Below are 16,367 nucleotides of genomic sequence, written 5' to 3' on the forward strand. Positions count from 1 at the left end.
CAGTTTGGCTGTGCCCCCTCCCAGCTTCTTGTGCACCTCCAGCCTTCTCAGTCGGTAGAGCACGGAAAACTAAAAAGTCCTTGGCTAGTGTAAGCATTACCTAGCAACAACTAAAACATCGGTGCGTTATCAACTTTGTTCTCATCCTAAATCCAAAGCACTGTACCAGCTACTAGAAAGGAAGTTAACTCTATCCCTGCCGAAACCAGGACATTTCCTGTATTCCAGGACTCTGGAACAGGGCCTCAAATAAGGAGCTAATTTTGCTTGCTGAAGTGGCATTAAGCAACTAACCTCATAGCAAATGCTGATCTATTAATTGAGACAAAGTCTTTCTAGTTGTTTGCTAAACCTCATGAGGCAAAAGAGGAGATGTTTATGATGTGTGAAACTTGCATTGAAAAGTCACTTTGATAATTTAAACGACTTTTATTACCTTTCTTGCGGTCATAATCTCCTTGAGCAGTTATTCATCTGTGGTCTAAGGGAGAAGGTATCCTATGAAAAACCCACATGCAGTTGCACACAAGAACATTCATGTAGAACTGGTGGCACGTATGTGCTAGTCAGCAGCAAGCGTGTTGCTGGCTCTTGTATACATGATCAGTACTTTTTGACCTGTATCATAAGAAGAGTTGCTATGAAGGCCAAAGGTCTGTTTATCTTAGGGAATGGAAAGGGCTAAAGAATGTATAGCAGAGAAAGTATCAGTTTTCAGTCTCCAACAGTTTTCAACTTTTGGGTTTCCCGAGTAGAAATTGTATCTCTTTGTTTTAAGAACCTTTGGGTGTTTCTTCCATAGATTTTTCTTCTTCATTTTTTAATCAATTTATCCTTTTGACATCTACAGCACTGTGTGGAAATTAAGTTCCACAGTTACTTGTCCTATAAGAAAAAAAATACTTCCTTTATTTTAAATGTCACCTAATATTAATTTGGTTCCCTCTACATATTTTGTTATAAGAAATTGTAAATTCTTCTGTCTTCTCCATACCATTCATAACCATATAGACCTCTCTCTCATATCAACCTTTAGTCATGCCCTTTCTAAGCTGCAGTCTTAGTCCATTAACACTGTAACTATGGCAGCCATTCCAGAGTGCTAATCATTCTTTCCATGCTTCCCCTAGCTCTTAGCTCTTTCCAGTACTACTGTGCTGTTGTGGGGAAATTTGTTTGTAACTTTTCATCAGTTTGAAACCTGACCATTTAATTTCTACCCTTTTGTTTCTTGTCTTTCAGTTAGTTATTAATGCAAGAAGGGGCTTTTGTTTTTACCCTTTAGTAGCTGAGTGTTTTGGTTTTTTTAAGATGCTTTGGTGAAGCACCTCATAAAAATCTTCTTCAAAGTCCTGGAGTTGTACTTAACTGTTCTCATTCTGACTTACTGATTTGTTCAGAGACCTCCAGTATTGTGGTGGGTTAACCTCAGCTGGCTGCCAGCTGCCCACCAAACCACTCTCTCACTCCCCCTCCTCAAGAGGACAGGGAAAGAAAACAAGTTGAAAAAGCTCATGGGTTGGGCAAAACAGACTTGACTTGGGGAAAATTAATTTTTTTTTTTGCCAATTAAAAATAGAGTAGGATGGTGAAGAACAAAGACAAAAGTAAAACCAGCCTCCCTCCACCCCCTTCTTTCCGGTCTCAACTCTACTCCTTCACTCCCTGCTCCTCACTTCACTTCTGCCTCCTCCCCGCATCGAGCTGCGCAGGGATATGGGGAATGGGGGTTGCGATCAGTCCATAACACTTTGTCTCTGCTGCTCCTTCCTCATCACACTTTTCCAGTGCTCCAGTGTGGGATACAGTCCTTCACAAACTGCTTCAGTGCGGGTCCCCCACAAGATGCAGTCCATCAGGAACAGACTGCTCCAGCATGGGTCCCCTGTGGGCCACTGTTCCTGCCAGAAAACCTGCTCCTGCATGAACTCCTCTCGATGGGCTGCAGCTCCTGCCAGGAGCCTGCTCCAGCATGGGCCCCCTGCGAGCTGCAGCTTCCTTCAGGGCATCTCCACCTGCTGCGGCATGGGGTCCTCCATGGGCTGCAGTGTGAATATCTGCTCCACCATGGTGGTCCACGGGCAGCAGGGGTCTGCTTCACTATGGTCTCTCCACAAGCTGCAGGGGAATCTCTGCTCCAGCACCTGGAGCACCTCCTCCCCCTCCTCCTTCACTGACCTCGATGTCTGCAGGGTTGTTTCTCTCACATGTTTTTTCACTCCTCTCTCATAGCTGCTGTGCAGTGTTTTTTACCCTTTCTTAAACATGCTCACACAGAAGTGCCACCAGCTGGGCTGATGGGCTCAGCTTTGGCCAGTGGTGGGTTCATCATAGAGCCATCTGGTACCGGCTGTGTCTGGCACGGAGCCCCAGCCTCTCCTCACAGAGGCGGCCCTGCAGCCGCCTGCTACCAAAACGTTGCCACATAAACCCAATACACATACAGATGTGAAACATAACTTCCCTCTACAAAAGCCGTAGCAATTCTTCCCTGTTAAATATTTCTTTTTCTTCTAGTGGTATTATTCTTTTATTATCGATTCCGCCTATCTTTCTGGTCACAAATACCTAAATGCCTGAGATGTCCTTCAGATTCCTGCCTGAGTCCTCTCTAAAAATTGGCATTATATTTGCCACTTTCTGCAGAGCACAATAAGTAGTTTGGCAATGTTTCATTTTACCATGGTTCCTTTGGAATTCTTCAGTGAATATCATCTGGTCCTGGAGATCTGTTTTTCATATTAATGGTGTGTTCCAGAATGTCTTCTAGTGATGTTCAAATGACAGATTTGAAGACTTTTCTTCTCTCTTAAAAACAAACAAAAAAACAGAAAAAAAACAAACTGTAATCTGGAAGTTTCCCCAAGCACATTCACTGTGAACTCTGATGCAAATAATTCACTTGGCTTTTCCACTGTAGTTGTTCTGTTTCACTGAAAGCACTTTTAAAGTCTTGATAACTTATTGTCATGACATTTATAGGTCTTCTATTTTCTTATATATTAGCAACTAATATGTTTTCAGCATGTTCTGCAGTCTTTCCCTCAGTCTTTTTTACTTTTCCGTCTTGTGGTTATGTATTAAATTTTCCACAATTCATGTGATGCTTTAGTTTTGTTTCAAGCCAGGTCCCAATATTTACAGAATGACAATTAATCCGTCTTTGTTTTTGTCTGATGTTAAAACATGTCCCAATATCCAGAATGACAATTATTTTTTCTTTGTTTTTGTCTGATGTTAAAACATGTTTGTTCGGTTTTTGTGTGCGTGTGGAGGGGTTATAATTTCCAAAGATTTTTGCATGTTTTGTGATAAAAATTTACTCCGGAGCTCAAAGCTGACAACAGTTGAAAAACATAGCGTTTGCAGATGGTTTAAATTTTCAGTCGATCAGCTTACCAGAATGACAATTATTTTTTCTTTGTTTTTGTCTGATGTTAAAACATGTTTGTTCGGTTTTTGTGTGCGTGTGGAGGGGTTATAATTTCCAAAGATTTTTGCATGTTTTGTGATAAAAATTTACTCCGGAGCTCAAAGCTGACAACAGTTGAAAAACATAGCGTTTGCAGATGGTTTAAATTTTCAGTCGATCAGCTTAAAAAGCTTTCCCCTTTTCAAGTTGGTCTTTTTTTAACTGATGGTCATTGTACTGAATATTCTGGGGTTTGCTGGTTTTTGGTTGGGTTTAGTTTTTTTTCCTCACGTGAAAGTGTTGAATTTAAGTACTGATACTTTGCACTGCTCAGGAATAAATACTGTATTGCTGCTTCTCCTGTTATTCCTTTGACTAGCCAGGTACTGATCCAGGTGGTTGTGAGTCTCTGGTGGCAGGACTAGGGACTTATTGTTGCTAGTTTTAATTTGTGCTTGTAATCAGGAAAAATAAAATATGATTCCACAAAACAATAAAATTGTCTTCATAAATAGAAATACTTTATTGCTCCCCCAGCTGCCAAACTGCAGCCTGTTTTATTAGGAGAAGGTGGTGACGTTTTTCTCTTAGCCAGCTTATTCAGCTTGGACAGGCTTTTTCCTTGCTACCAGATCTCTTCTAACTGCATTCTTCGTTTTCTCAGTTACAGTGAGATGTTGGCTTTCACCCTGACTGCCTTCTTGGAGCTCATGGACCATGGTATTGTCTCTTGGGACATGGTCTCAATAACCTTCATCAAACAGGTGAGTTTGGGTAAAGGGGGTAAGTGGATGCTATTTCTTTTTCTGCTTTAATGCAGCTTCCAGGAAAAGCAAGATGACTCTGAGAAGCTGAGTACTCATTGAGAGCACAGCGCACCCAGCTTTCTGAGCCCTGTCTCCCTTAGCTTGTCTCACTCACCACAAGGTTTCCTGGATGGGCGTCTGTTGACCTCCTGGTTCATCTGTTTTTAGATTGCAGGGTATGTGAGTCAGCCTATGGTAGATGTCTCTATCCTCCAACGATCCCTAGCCATTCTAGAAAGCATGGTGCTAAACAGTCAGACTCTGTATCAGAAGATAGCAGAAGAGATCACCGTGGGGCAGCTCATTTCTCATCTGCAAGTGTGAGTGTCCACCCAACAGTGTTGTGATTTAAATCAATTTTATGAATATCTGTTAATTTGAAAATACAGCCTTTTATGTTTAAAACACTTAAATACGCTATTTTTAAAGTATTACTGGTATGACATCTTACTTGAACTTTAGGATTTCTAACAGATTTTTAAAAAAGTAAGATCCTGGAAAAATATGTTCTGTGTTCTGGAAGCACTTAAGCAGATGAATATATGTCTTGAACAAAGGTAGTTTGCTTTAACAACTGCACAAGTGTGTTCAGTATTAGGACCAAACCTGTGTTTTACTAAAACAACTTCCCAAAGCTTCTGCATCCAGTCATCTGTCACCTTCACCCCTCTTTAAATTGTCTCCACTAGAATCTAAGAGCTCATCATCTTCTGTTTTTTGTCCTGCATATTAAGGAAGAAAACAATGGCTTTTCTTGCTTTTCCCCCACCTCCCCTTTCTGTCTTTCCAAATGAACTGACCAATTAATATCTGGCTTTTAAGGCTGTTTGTCTAGGTCAGTTCTACTCTTCCATAAAAAAAGAAGCATGCATTTGTTAGAGCTTTAAGTAGGTTGGTTTTTTTCTTCTCAAGCCTTTTAATTCTGAAAATGTGGAAAAGCACCATTTGTGAATATGATTAATATTCCTTAATCAATGAACAGTAGTTTAACAAAATTACAGTGCAAACAATGTATTGCATCAATGTCACTGTGTGCTTAGAGTGTTTATACATTTGAACTTGGTTTTACAGAAAAGCTAAACAAGTTCTCATGAATGCTGCAGCAACTTTGTTCTGCAAGGAGTATATGTTCTTTCAGCTTTATAATCTCTATTTTAGTAAAACACAGGTTTGGTCCTAACACTGAACACACTTGTGCAGTTGTTTAAGCAAAATATCTTTGTTCAAGACATATAAGTATATGCTTAAGTGCTTCCAGAGCACAGAAGGTTCCTGAGGAAAGTAGCAGGGAATATTGTAGAAAGGGAGGCTGGAGAATGAGTCAGAATTTGCTGGTGTTTGTTTGGCAAGACTATCAGGAGGGAACAATCTTTGACAGAGGATAGGTTCTGGAAGAATGGGTCCATGGAAACAAGTCTGAAAGAGACGAGTCAGAAGAGGAGAAATTAATTTAAAAATTGTTTTGCTGTGTCAAAAAGCAAGCAGTCTAGTGAAAAGAGCAGCAAACCCTGAAAAGAAGGGTAGAAGAGGTGAAGTGACAGACTTCAGAGACCTGTGAAGCTTAGAGGCCCAAGGAAAACCTAGGATGATGCATGAACATTTGCATGCTTGAATTATGGCAGATTCACCAAAATGAAGAAGATTTGGAAGGGAGTCATAGAAGAGAGAATATGGTTGTTATCCACAGATATGGCAGGGATAAATGCCAAAGTGGGGGAAATAGCTATTTAAGCTAAAAGATGTTTTAGCCTTAGATGTTTCATAAAAGTTTAATTTTTTATATATAATATATATATAAATACTTTTTTAAAAAGTATACACAAACACACAAATTCATATAGGTGATGCACTGGACTTCTGTTAATCAGAAGAGCTTGAGGTTCTGCAGAAGTCTCCCAAGAGTAATAGTATAGTAAGAAACAAAACTGGATTTGATAGAGCATCAAGGTGGGGGTGGAAAAGAGTGTGATTGGCATTTGGAAGCTTATTCAAAACATCACAAGTGAAACCACATGCTTTGTGTGATCTAGGAAGGGACTAAGCACCCTTTACCTGAAGAAGCTCTTCAGTGAAAATAAGAAAAAGATGTGTGGGTTGGGCCAAACTACTGAGATTGGAAGGCAATGCCATAGAGAGGCATGCTTCCCCCTTAGTTCCATTTGCATTTGGTGGCTTCTATTGACATAGGGAAGAAAAATTACTTGCTTCATATAAGTTTCTAGCTGTATCCATATAGCAGACTGAAGTATAACTAGGCTTTACAGCATTGGAAACAAACTGTGGTGATGCTGAACTCTGAGCTCTGCTGGGATGCAATCTGCACTATCTTCTGCATAATGGAGCTATCGGTCAGCAATTTCTGTCAGCTTTTTGCAGGCCTTATGAAGAGTTGGATGGCATAAAAGTAGATTACCTGAATCCTGCTTGTCCGTTGAAATGCAAGATAGCTGTAGTAAACGTTCTTACAATGCAGGCAAAGCAGCAAGCTGTAATGTTCTATACTGTCTGTTCTCTTATGATCCTCCCATTTTTGTTTCTGCAGCTCAAACCAAGAGATTCAGACATATGCCATTGCCCTGATCAATGCCCTCTTCCTGAAGGCACCTGAGGACAAGAGACAGGTTTGTTCTTGCTTTTTGACTTTAAACCTGAATAATGGTTACTGGCTGGCTGTTTAATTTACGCCTCAGAAATCATACTGTCTGGACAAGGCAGGCCTTGGACCTTGCCAAGAACTTATGTAGCTGTTTCAGTGTGGCAACATAGGAGAAAAAGTACCATCCCATTAATAATGTGTTCTGGAGCAGCACATCTATGTTTAGGAGATGCTCAGAAAGGAATCTGAAAGGCCTTGAGAGACAGGAAGTAATCCTCTATACGGCATGGAAATTTTTTTTGAAGAAAGTTAATTCTGTATGGGAGAGAGGGGCTGGGTAGAGTCCTTGGGGTTGTATGTACTTACTAAACAAACACCCCACCTCCCCCTTGCCCAGAAGAGGGACCTTTCTTAAGTCATAGGGGGATATTCTCACTGGCAGATGTGAGAAATGAAAACACCTGTCCTGCTCTGAGGAAACCCCCAAGATCTCAGCTACATGCAAGATGTGCATATGTCGTATTGTGTAGCTTTGCTGTGTTAAGCCTTTCTTCTCTAGTGCCCTGTTTGTGCCTTATTTCTGGACTCTGAGCTAAATCCTGTCTGCTTCTCTTTGTGCCTTTTTTTGCTTTCTGCCAGCAGGACAAGCTGCTTAACCCACTAGACCTGCCCATCACTGTAAGTAACTCAAGCCTGGGGGCTGGTCATGTGGAACTGTAGGCATGTTAGCTTTTCTCCAGTTATGCCTCCTTGTATCTCAGAAATGATGCATGCAGGCTTCAGATAGTGGATGAGCCTAGGGAAAAGGGTGGGAGGGCTCCTGGGGATGTACTCAGATTGTGAAGGGGAGAAGAATCAGTAGCAGGAATAATCTTGAATGACTTATTGTGCACACAAGACAAAAAAGATGATCGTAAAAGGAAACTGATACTACAAGACTGACCAGGTGAACCTATTTTAAAACTGGAACCATTTCTTTAGCAGTCTGGGTCTCCTTAAACTTACTGCAGCCTGAGTTTATACCCCAAATCTCGCTTGCGTTAATGACAGTTTCATATCCAGCTGCATCCTTCTAAAGGTAAAGCTGTTTGTCTGTGAAGAGCAGTCACAAAACTTAGTGCTGGTTGGGGGCTAGAGCATACATTCTGCCTAATCTGTGACTTCTCCCTTTGGGAGTTGTATTAGAAGAAAGGTTTTTGCCCCGTGCTATCTCCAGGGGAATCACCACTCTTGTTAATAGGTTGATTTGGAACCTTCTGTATCTTGAGATTCTGGTACACTTTTTTAGGTTTTCTGGGTGGCACAGAGAATGCTCCACTTTTGCCAAGGATGCAGTGCCTTCAGAGGGGAAACTACAGTCTCATTAAATGTTACATAATTTCTAAAATTAATGAATATGCTTAACACATGAAAATAAGGAGGAACATACTCCCCTGTTGGTAATTTAGCCAAGATACTAAACTTCATAGCAAACAAAATTCCAAGGGATCTTTCACTTCTTTTCTTTTTTGTGTCGTCCGTCCGTCCCCGTCCCCCCCCCCCGAACACAATCCACATGACCGCAAAGGGCCATGAAAATGATTAAGGGACTGGAATATCTTTCATATGAATAGAGACTGAGAGATTTGGGATTGCTCAACCTTGAGAGGAGAAGGCTCAGGGGGGTCTTATCAATATGTATAAATATCTGATGGAAGGGACTAAAGAAGAGGGAGTCTGACTCTTCTCAATAGTGCCTGCTGACAGGACAAGAGGCAATGGGCACAGCTTAAAACCCAGGAAATTCCGCTTGAACACACACACACACACACACACACAAAATTAATATGAGGGTGGTCAATCAGTGGAACAGGTTATCCAGAGAGATTGTGGAGTCTCCATCAGTAGAGGTAATAAAAACCTGACTGGACATGGTCCTGCGCAACCTGCTCTGTCTGATGTTGCTTGAACCAGGGGAGTTGACTTAGATGATCTCAAGATGTCTCTTCCAGCATAAATGATTCTGTGATTTTTATGACCCCATCAAGCAGCAAAGTGGGCATTATCGGACTCTCAGCAGAACATAGATCCCTTAGCAGTGGTTAGGCTGTGTGCATGCTCGTGCTTCTTACTATGCTATTTAGAATTGTTTAATTGTCTTTGTCCTCCCCACTGTTTATCTGCTTCAGTCACCTGTTACTTCATCCCATGTACAAACTAATTCCTGCAGAGTAAGGATTCTTCGTGTTGCATGCATGAACAAATCCTAACAGCAGGCCTTGTTCTATTCTCAGTACTACATCTCACGAATCATAGTAAAAAATAATGACTCAGAGGACAGTGTGTTATCTCTGAAACCACTTCCAACTTCATCTAGATGCTTCTTAGATATCTTCCACTCAAGCCCTGATTCATTTTGGTTGTAACATGAACGCTGCTGAACTTGCAGCCATTATGGCTTGGCTGTCAGCCAGCATATCACTTTCTTGTTTTAGGAGGTTTCTGTCTGGAGAAAGTGATAACAGGGATTTGGAATGAGGCTAATATACACATTTTACCAGACTCCTCATAAAGCCTGTCAAGAGCAGGGTTGATAGGAGCGGTTGAAACAGTCTTGGATTGCTCAGAATGTACAGCTGACTGAGTGCAATTGTCTAAGACTGCACATCTGCTTCCAATTCTCAAATCTGCGCTGCATAGGAATGTGAAGACATCTCAGACTGGCAGTTCTTTTGGACTTCTTCCAGATGATGTATTGCCCAACAGATTTCTCTTACCCAAAGATTTGGCTTATAACGGCAAACTTCTGATAATATTCCATCTTGACATTGGCACTTGTGCCACTCTCCTAGCAGGTGTAATGAGATTGCTGGTATTTTAAAAAGTGCATCTTCACAATTTACAAGGAAAGCACAGGTTAGATTTTTGCAGGTGCATGTGTAATTGGTCCCAGAACCGAAGGCTTGCAGCAGATACTTGCATCTGCTGTGACATCATGCTGCATCATGATGTTTGGCATCATGACTTGATGGTTTGCAAAACCCTCCTCATATGGGGAAGGAAGCCATGCAGTAAAGAGGGAAACTGGAAGCTTTCCTTTAAACATGAAAATTATTTACCCTTTATTTTTGTAAACTGAAGTGCTTCTGCAAATTGTCCTTAAACTGACTTCTAAACATCTCCTTAGGAACTGAGACAAAGGAAATGTAAATTTCAGAGGGAGAGTTTTGAGAGGGAGGAGACCTGAAAACTACATCCTCTAGCCCTTGTTATCTTGGGTGTATACCTAGGTATAGAAAGTTGTGAAATGCTAATTGAAGGAACCTCTTGTAGATGACACGATTTTTCTGGGCAACCCACAGTGTGCTCCCTGCTGCCATATCTCCTGATGTTGAAGTATCATTAGATGTCCAATGTTAAGCTAAATTTTCTTCTGTCCTTTGACTACCCTAGTGCCTTTCTCCACATTAATGATGTTTTGTAGGGGAGCCATCCGTGAGTTGTGCCATGCTAAAGATGACCCTTGCATTCCGACTTGAAGCTTGCCTTGTGGTGAGATGCCATGCTAAATTGACAGTCTGTAGTAAAAGCACTTTGTTGTGTGCCAGTGCTATCTCCAATTCATAGGCTTCCTTCTTTCTCTCCTTTCTGCACAATGTGGGCTTTTTGTTTATATTTCACTCATGTTATTTATCTCTAAATTCCACAACAGGAAATGGCTAATGCATTTGCCCAGAAGCACCTGAGGTCTATAATCCTGAATGTAAGTATGTCTGGAATGACAGAGTGCTTCCTAATGTTCTCTCAATAGAGGTTTCGCTTGTGTGGAGTGTAAATTCTGCTGCCCTCTGGGCACTTCCAGACAAGTGACTCTTTCAAAGGTGAAATTGGAGCCACTTGTTCAAAAGGGAGTTACCAGGATGCTTCTTTCTGCTGTTACAGAGCATTATCATTATGCTTCTGATAGAATATGGAGGTTAAACAGCTGAATCTTCATATACAGAGATGTACATGCAGCCTGGCATATGCCTACAGCTAATAACTCGGGTTTTATTTGTATTCTCTTCATTTCTACCCTATCCTTTATTTTGCAGCATGTGATCAGAGGAAACCGCCCGATTAAAACAGAAATGGCACATCAGCTGTACGTGCTACAGGTCCTGACTTTTAATCTTCTGGAAGAGAGAATGATGACCAAGATGGATCCCAATGATCAGGTCACTATTAGAGCTGAGTAAGATCTGATAGAATAGGACGTACAAGGGGCCTTGTTCCTGAGCTCCCTAGCTCCATAGAATTTGCAGTAGATAGGGCATAAAGTTTCAAAACCACCCCTCACATTGTCGTCCTTGAGATTAGGGTATGCTCATGACTATCCTGCTGTATGCTATGGGACTTTTAGAGATGTAAGTGGTCACTGGAAGCCATATATTCCTTTCTTGCCCAGTGTGATGCCAGCTGTCAAACTGATTACTCCACCTCTATGGAGGGCACATCCTTTTATCCATTTCCTTGCAGTATGCAAGGAAGCTGGGCGTTTTTAAGGTGTCTGTCACTCAGTTCTTAGATGCATTGTAGTCTTGAGTGAGAAATGCCTTAGCATTATCTGAATGCCTAGAAATTGCCTTTAACTAAACTTGGGGCAGTTAAAGGAAAAAGCAAACCAGTATTTTGCTTTACCCAATATACTGAAACTTGCCATTTTGAAATGGATTGCCTCTTCTTATGTAATGTTAATGATCTTTGGCATCTCTCTGTATTCACTGTGTGAGCTCTGGAGAGAGTGGTGGGACTGTGCATTATGTGAAAATACTGCCCTAGTGATTGATCACGTTACCATTTCCCTGCCTTCTGTCCTTCAGGCACAGAGAGACATCATATTTGAGTTGAGAAGAATTGCATTTGATGCAGAGTCTGACACCAACACCGTCCCTGGCAGCGGAACAGAAAAACGCAAAGCCATGTACACCAAGGACTACAAGATGCTGGGATTTACTGTATGCATCTAGAGAGAGTGCTGACTGTAAAGCATGCAAAGGCAATCTAAGCGATCTCCATCAGAGTTGTGGGGAAATAAGGAACGGAAATAGCTGTTTGCTTTACCATACTTCTGTATCTGAGTTTTAGAAATTCGGCTACACTCGGACTCCTAGGGAAGATCGTTATGAACTTGCTGATCGGTTAAATGCCAGGGCTCATTAGGCACATTGTCTGGAGATACTTACTTACCATACGCACCTATTCTATGAAGAACTTGGAATCGATCTCTCTTCTAGAAGTTCAGATAATGTTGTCAGCGGGTATCCAAGGTTACCTCTTGGATGGATGTGAGGGAGCGTTTGATAGACAGGTGGTTGTAAAATTCATTCAGAAAAGGTTCTCACACACTTTCTTTGAGCTAATTTGTTTGGGTTCTTTCTACAAACTCTTTTCACAGAATCACATCAATCCAGCCATGGATTTTACTCAGACTCCTCCAGGGATGCTGGCATTGGACAACATGCTCTACTTGGCCAAATTTCATCAGGACACCTATATCAGGGTAAGTGAAACTGCTGTTTTTTGCAGATACCAACACCTCAGCAGCTCTTCTTAGTGTGCGTTGCATCCTCTTCTTGTAGATTGTTTTGGAGAACAGCAGTCGAGAAGATAAGCATGAGTGTCCCTTTGGGCGCAGTGCCATTGAGCTTACCAGGATGCTCTGTGAGATCCTGCAAGTTGGGGAACTCCGTAAGTACCGTTTATTACCCCAGTTTTTCAAGTTGCTGGGCTGATGCTTCTGGAAGTAGCTTACAGGCTGACCAATATTCACAAGCATTTGTACCTTAATCTCACTTCTGCCATGTAAGGACAGGGGAAGCTTGGAGTTACACTGTCAGTGTCCCAGTGATAATACCAGTATCGAAGTAAAGTAAGAAATTTTGTTGTGTGCACTCTGGTTCTCCTGAAAAACTGACACAAGCGGAAGGCTTCAACTTCCTGAAGCTTCAGCAGGGTGCTGTATAAAAAAACCACTCTAGAAACCATCATGAACTTGACTAAAGTTTAGTAGCTCTGATAGTCTCAAAACAGCATTCTGAGACAATTAACCACTAAGAAATTCTACCAGAGGAGAGTGGGAAACAACTGCAAGCAGTCATTTGGGGGGACTAGTATGAAAAGGGCACATGAGTCTCAGAGGCTTGCATGGTGAAGCGTGGGGATAGTTGCCATTCCCAATATAGACTGTCTACGGGGAGACGAAGCATTGAACTGTCTTAATCTCTTTGAGTTAGTACTACTGTACGCCATCAGGTTTCTGTCACTGTAGTGGATTTTAGTTACTCTTAGTAGCTCTTGTGCAATATGCTCACAGGTTGTGGTTTCTGTTTCTTCCTGAAGCCAATGAAGGCCGGAATGACTATCACCCCATGTTTTTCACCCATGACCGTGCTTTTGAGGAGCTATTTGCCATCTGCATCCAGCTGTTGAACAAGACCTGGAAAGAAATGAGGGCGACAGCAGAAGATTTTAATAAGGTCAGAGTGGAGAAGAGGTATTTTTGTAGAATCTTTTGCAGAACAGCACGTGTTCACTCAGCCTGTACCCTTGGTTAAAGAGTAGGGTGCAGAAGGTATGACAGGGCATTGACGTGGGCTGTAAGGGAGGGTGGTCCAACTTTTATTTGGTATGACCTGAGGTCATTCTTTGTTCTTCTGGATCTCCAAAGTCACTAGTACGTTGACACTCCTGGCCCCAGTTATTCTATGTCAGTTCTTTGCTGCCACTGAGCTGTGCCTTGGTTCTCTGCTGCCGTTAAGCAGCAAGAATGTGACTTGCTTTTCTCCCTGCCCAACCTCTTTAGGTTATGCAGGTTGTGAGGGAACAGATCACACGGGCTCTCCCCTCTAAACCAAACTCCTTGGACCAGTTCAAGAGCAAACTACGCAGCCTGAGCTATTCTGAGATTCTGCGACTACGCCAGTCTGAGAGAATGAGCCAAGATGACTTCCAGTCACCACCTATTGTGTAAGTGCCTAACAAAACCAGTTGCCTTCTGTGCTTGCTGTTATCTCCGTTTTCTGCTTACGCTTCTGTATTTGATTTCCAGGGAGCTGAGAGAGAAAATCCAACCTGAGATCTTGGAGCTGATAAAGCAACAGCGCCTGAACAGGCTTTGTGAGGGAAGTAGCTTTCGAAAAATTGGAAATCGCAGAAGACAAGGTGAGGTGACAGTGTCTACTGCATTTTTTCATGTGAAGAACTGTAGGCAAGTAAGATTGAATGGATTAACCTGTCAGCAGGCATGTTGCCAGAAAGGAAAGCTGGTTACTGGGCTGTTTATACCAGCCAGTAGTTTGGGATGGAACAGATGTGCATTTCTTAGATTACTGCCATCCCCTCATGAACAGGAAGCAGTGCTGAGGAATTGGGGGAGTAGAGGGATTGGGTGGGATGACTATAATGTAGTGGCTGTAAGACCTTATGGGAATGATCTTGCTCAGCTTACTCTACTTGATGTGTGTTCCAGAAAGATTTTGGTATTGTCGCCTGGCTCTGAATCACAAGGTGCTACACTATGGAGATCTGGAAGACAATGCCCAGGGGGAAGTGACCTTTGAATCTCTACAAGAAAAAAGTAAGTCCCGATTACTGCTCTGAGCACACTGTCCAATGTTCTGTGCTCTGCCGTCTAGAGGCTGTTACGAGTACCATCCTAGAGATGAGAGAAAAAGAGCTGTGGCTGAAGCCCTGACTGAGATGAGATCAACTTTTGGTCCTTGCCCAAATCCTCTGAGTCTTGGAATTGCTTGGTATTTCTTATAACAGCCAACTGTAGGGATGTGTTACTGGTAATGTGTTTTGGAAAACTGCAGTAATGAGCTACAAGAACAGGAACAATGCTCAATTGCAAAGACAAAACAAAGTTCTGTCTTTCGTGGTTAGGATTTCTTGTTTGTGAGTTTTACTTTTTCACTGTTAGTTCCAGTTGCAGACATCAAAGCCATTGTCACAGGGAAGGATTGTCCACACATGAAGGAGAAAAGTGCACTGAAACAGAACAAGGTAACTGCTCCCTTTTTACCTGTAATTAATATCCAGTGCTGTAGAGTTGAAGACTGAAAGCAAGCAACAGGAGCAAATGGTTTTCCACACTGCAGGTGTATTGTTTACAAAACCCATCTAATATCTGGGCCTTTTCCTAGTACTCATTTGTGGTAGCTAGGTGCCGTGAGCATAGTCTGGTTGTGCTATAGGCTGCTCAGAGTTGCTCAGAATACTGATACGGGAAAGTTCACTGAGCTGCAGCAAGGCAGCTTCTCTTGTTGGGTTAGCAGGCGGAAGGTGCTGTGATGTTTTGTTCAGTCAATGAATGAAAGATTCTTTTCCATTCAGGAAGTGTTAGAATTGGCCTTCTCGATACTATATGATCCTGATGAGACCTTGAACTTCATTGCACCTAATAAATATGAGGTAAGAAACATAGCAGTTAAGCAGTAGAGTATAAAGCAATTAACTTCAGAGATTAAGAAGGATCAGTTGCTTCTCATTAAAGGCTTGTGCAGGATGTCTCCCACCAGGTTCATTCTTAGAAAATGTTGCCAATGCTTAGTGTGAATCTTCCCCCCCCCCCCCTCCCTTTTTTTCTTTTTTTAAAAAAAAAAAAAAATTCCTACTCTAATTTTCCTTAGTCTGGACTGCTACTTTCTTTCCTCCTATGCAGTCGGTTGTTCCCTTTTTCCTGTTCTATAGAACACTGATGCCTAAAATAGCTTTTGCTATTGCAAAAAGCAAAATAGCTTTTTGCTTTTTCTGTTATGCCACAATAGAAACTCTTGTTTCTTGGCCCTCTCCTAGAGCCACGGTGTCATGCTTACCTCTAGGCTTCTAACTTCCATTGGAAATCTCTGTGGGCACTGTTCTGGGGTTGGGGTTTTTTTCCCCCCCATAGGTTAACTCCCATGTTTCCTATTTTGGAGCTGTGTAGGAGTATCTCTAATTGTTGCATGAACGGCAAGATTCAGCATAACCTATCATTTATGCCTGGAGCTGTGAATGATCCTTTTTTTCCACAGTACTGTATCTGGATTGATGGGCTTAATGCTCTCTTGGGGAAGGACATGTCCAGTGAGCTGACTAAAAGTGACCTGGACACATTGCTGAGCATGGAAATGAAGTTGAGACTCCTGGACTTGGAGAACATCCAGATCCCCGAAGCGCCACCGCCCATCCCCAAGGAGCCGAGCAGCTACGACTTCGTGTACCACTATGGCTGATGGGGACTGAGCTGCACGGGCTGCTCCAGGCAGCCTCGGGCCCGCGGCGGGAGGCTGGCACCGTTGTTACTTGCACGGAGCCCGCGGTGGGCGCGACCGTCTGAGCGTGCTCTGACTTGGAGAACATCCAGATCCCCGAAGCGCCACCGCCCATCCCCAAGGAGCCGAGCAGCTACGACTTCGTGTACCACTATGGCTGATGGGGACTGAGCTGCACGGGCTGCTCCAGGCAGCCTCGGGCCCGCGGCGGGAGGCTGGCACCGTTGTTACTTGCACGGAGCCCGCGGTGGGCGCGACCGTCTGAGCGTGCTCTGTGC

General features: G+C 42.6%; 1 protein-coding gene across 2 annotated transcripts in view; it reads left to right on the plus strand.

Moving 5' to 3' along the window:
• ELMO2 (engulfment and cell motility 2) overlaps positions 1 to 16,113 on the plus strand; it is a 19,643-nt gene extending 3,530 nt beyond the window's left edge. The window contains exons 7-22 of one of the 2 annotated variants that reach the window (XM_009279513.1): positions 4,077 to 4,176; positions 4,387 to 4,538; positions 6,761 to 6,839; positions 7,457 to 7,492; positions 10,506 to 10,556; positions 10,888 to 11,010; positions 11,656 to 11,790; positions 12,231 to 12,335; positions 12,415 to 12,523; positions 13,175 to 13,311; positions 13,638 to 13,801; positions 13,884 to 13,996; positions 14,304 to 14,411; positions 14,757 to 14,839; positions 15,170 to 15,247; positions 15,850 to 16,113. In XM_009279513.1, coding sequence (XP_009277788.1) covers positions 4,077 to 4,176; positions 4,387 to 4,538; positions 6,761 to 6,839; positions 7,457 to 7,492; positions 10,506 to 10,556; positions 10,888 to 11,010; positions 11,656 to 11,790; positions 12,231 to 12,335; positions 12,415 to 12,523; positions 13,175 to 13,311; positions 13,638 to 13,801; positions 13,884 to 13,996; positions 14,304 to 14,411; positions 14,757 to 14,839; positions 15,170 to 15,247; positions 15,850 to 16,050 — 1,774 coding nt within the window. In that variant the 3' untranslated portion in view covers positions 16,051 to 16,113. The remainder of the gene's footprint in view (positions 1 to 4,076; positions 4,177 to 4,386; positions 4,539 to 6,760; positions 6,840 to 7,456; positions 7,493 to 10,505; positions 10,557 to 10,887; positions 11,011 to 11,655; positions 11,791 to 12,230; positions 12,336 to 12,414; positions 12,524 to 13,174; positions 13,312 to 13,637; positions 13,802 to 13,883; positions 13,997 to 14,303; positions 14,412 to 14,756; positions 14,840 to 15,169; positions 15,248 to 15,849) is intronic. The other variant, XM_009279512.1, reaches the window with a different exon arrangement.
• Positions 16,114 to 16,367: the final 254 nt, after the last annotated feature.

This window comes from Aptenodytes forsteri, unplaced genomic scaffold (genome assembly GCF_000699145.1).
Source record: "Aptenodytes forsteri isolate BGI_AS27 unplaced genomic scaffold, ASM69914v1 Scaffold483, whole genome shotgun sequence".
Taxonomy (NCBI): Eukaryota; Metazoa; Chordata; class Aves; order Sphenisciformes; family Spheniscidae; genus Aptenodytes; species Aptenodytes forsteri.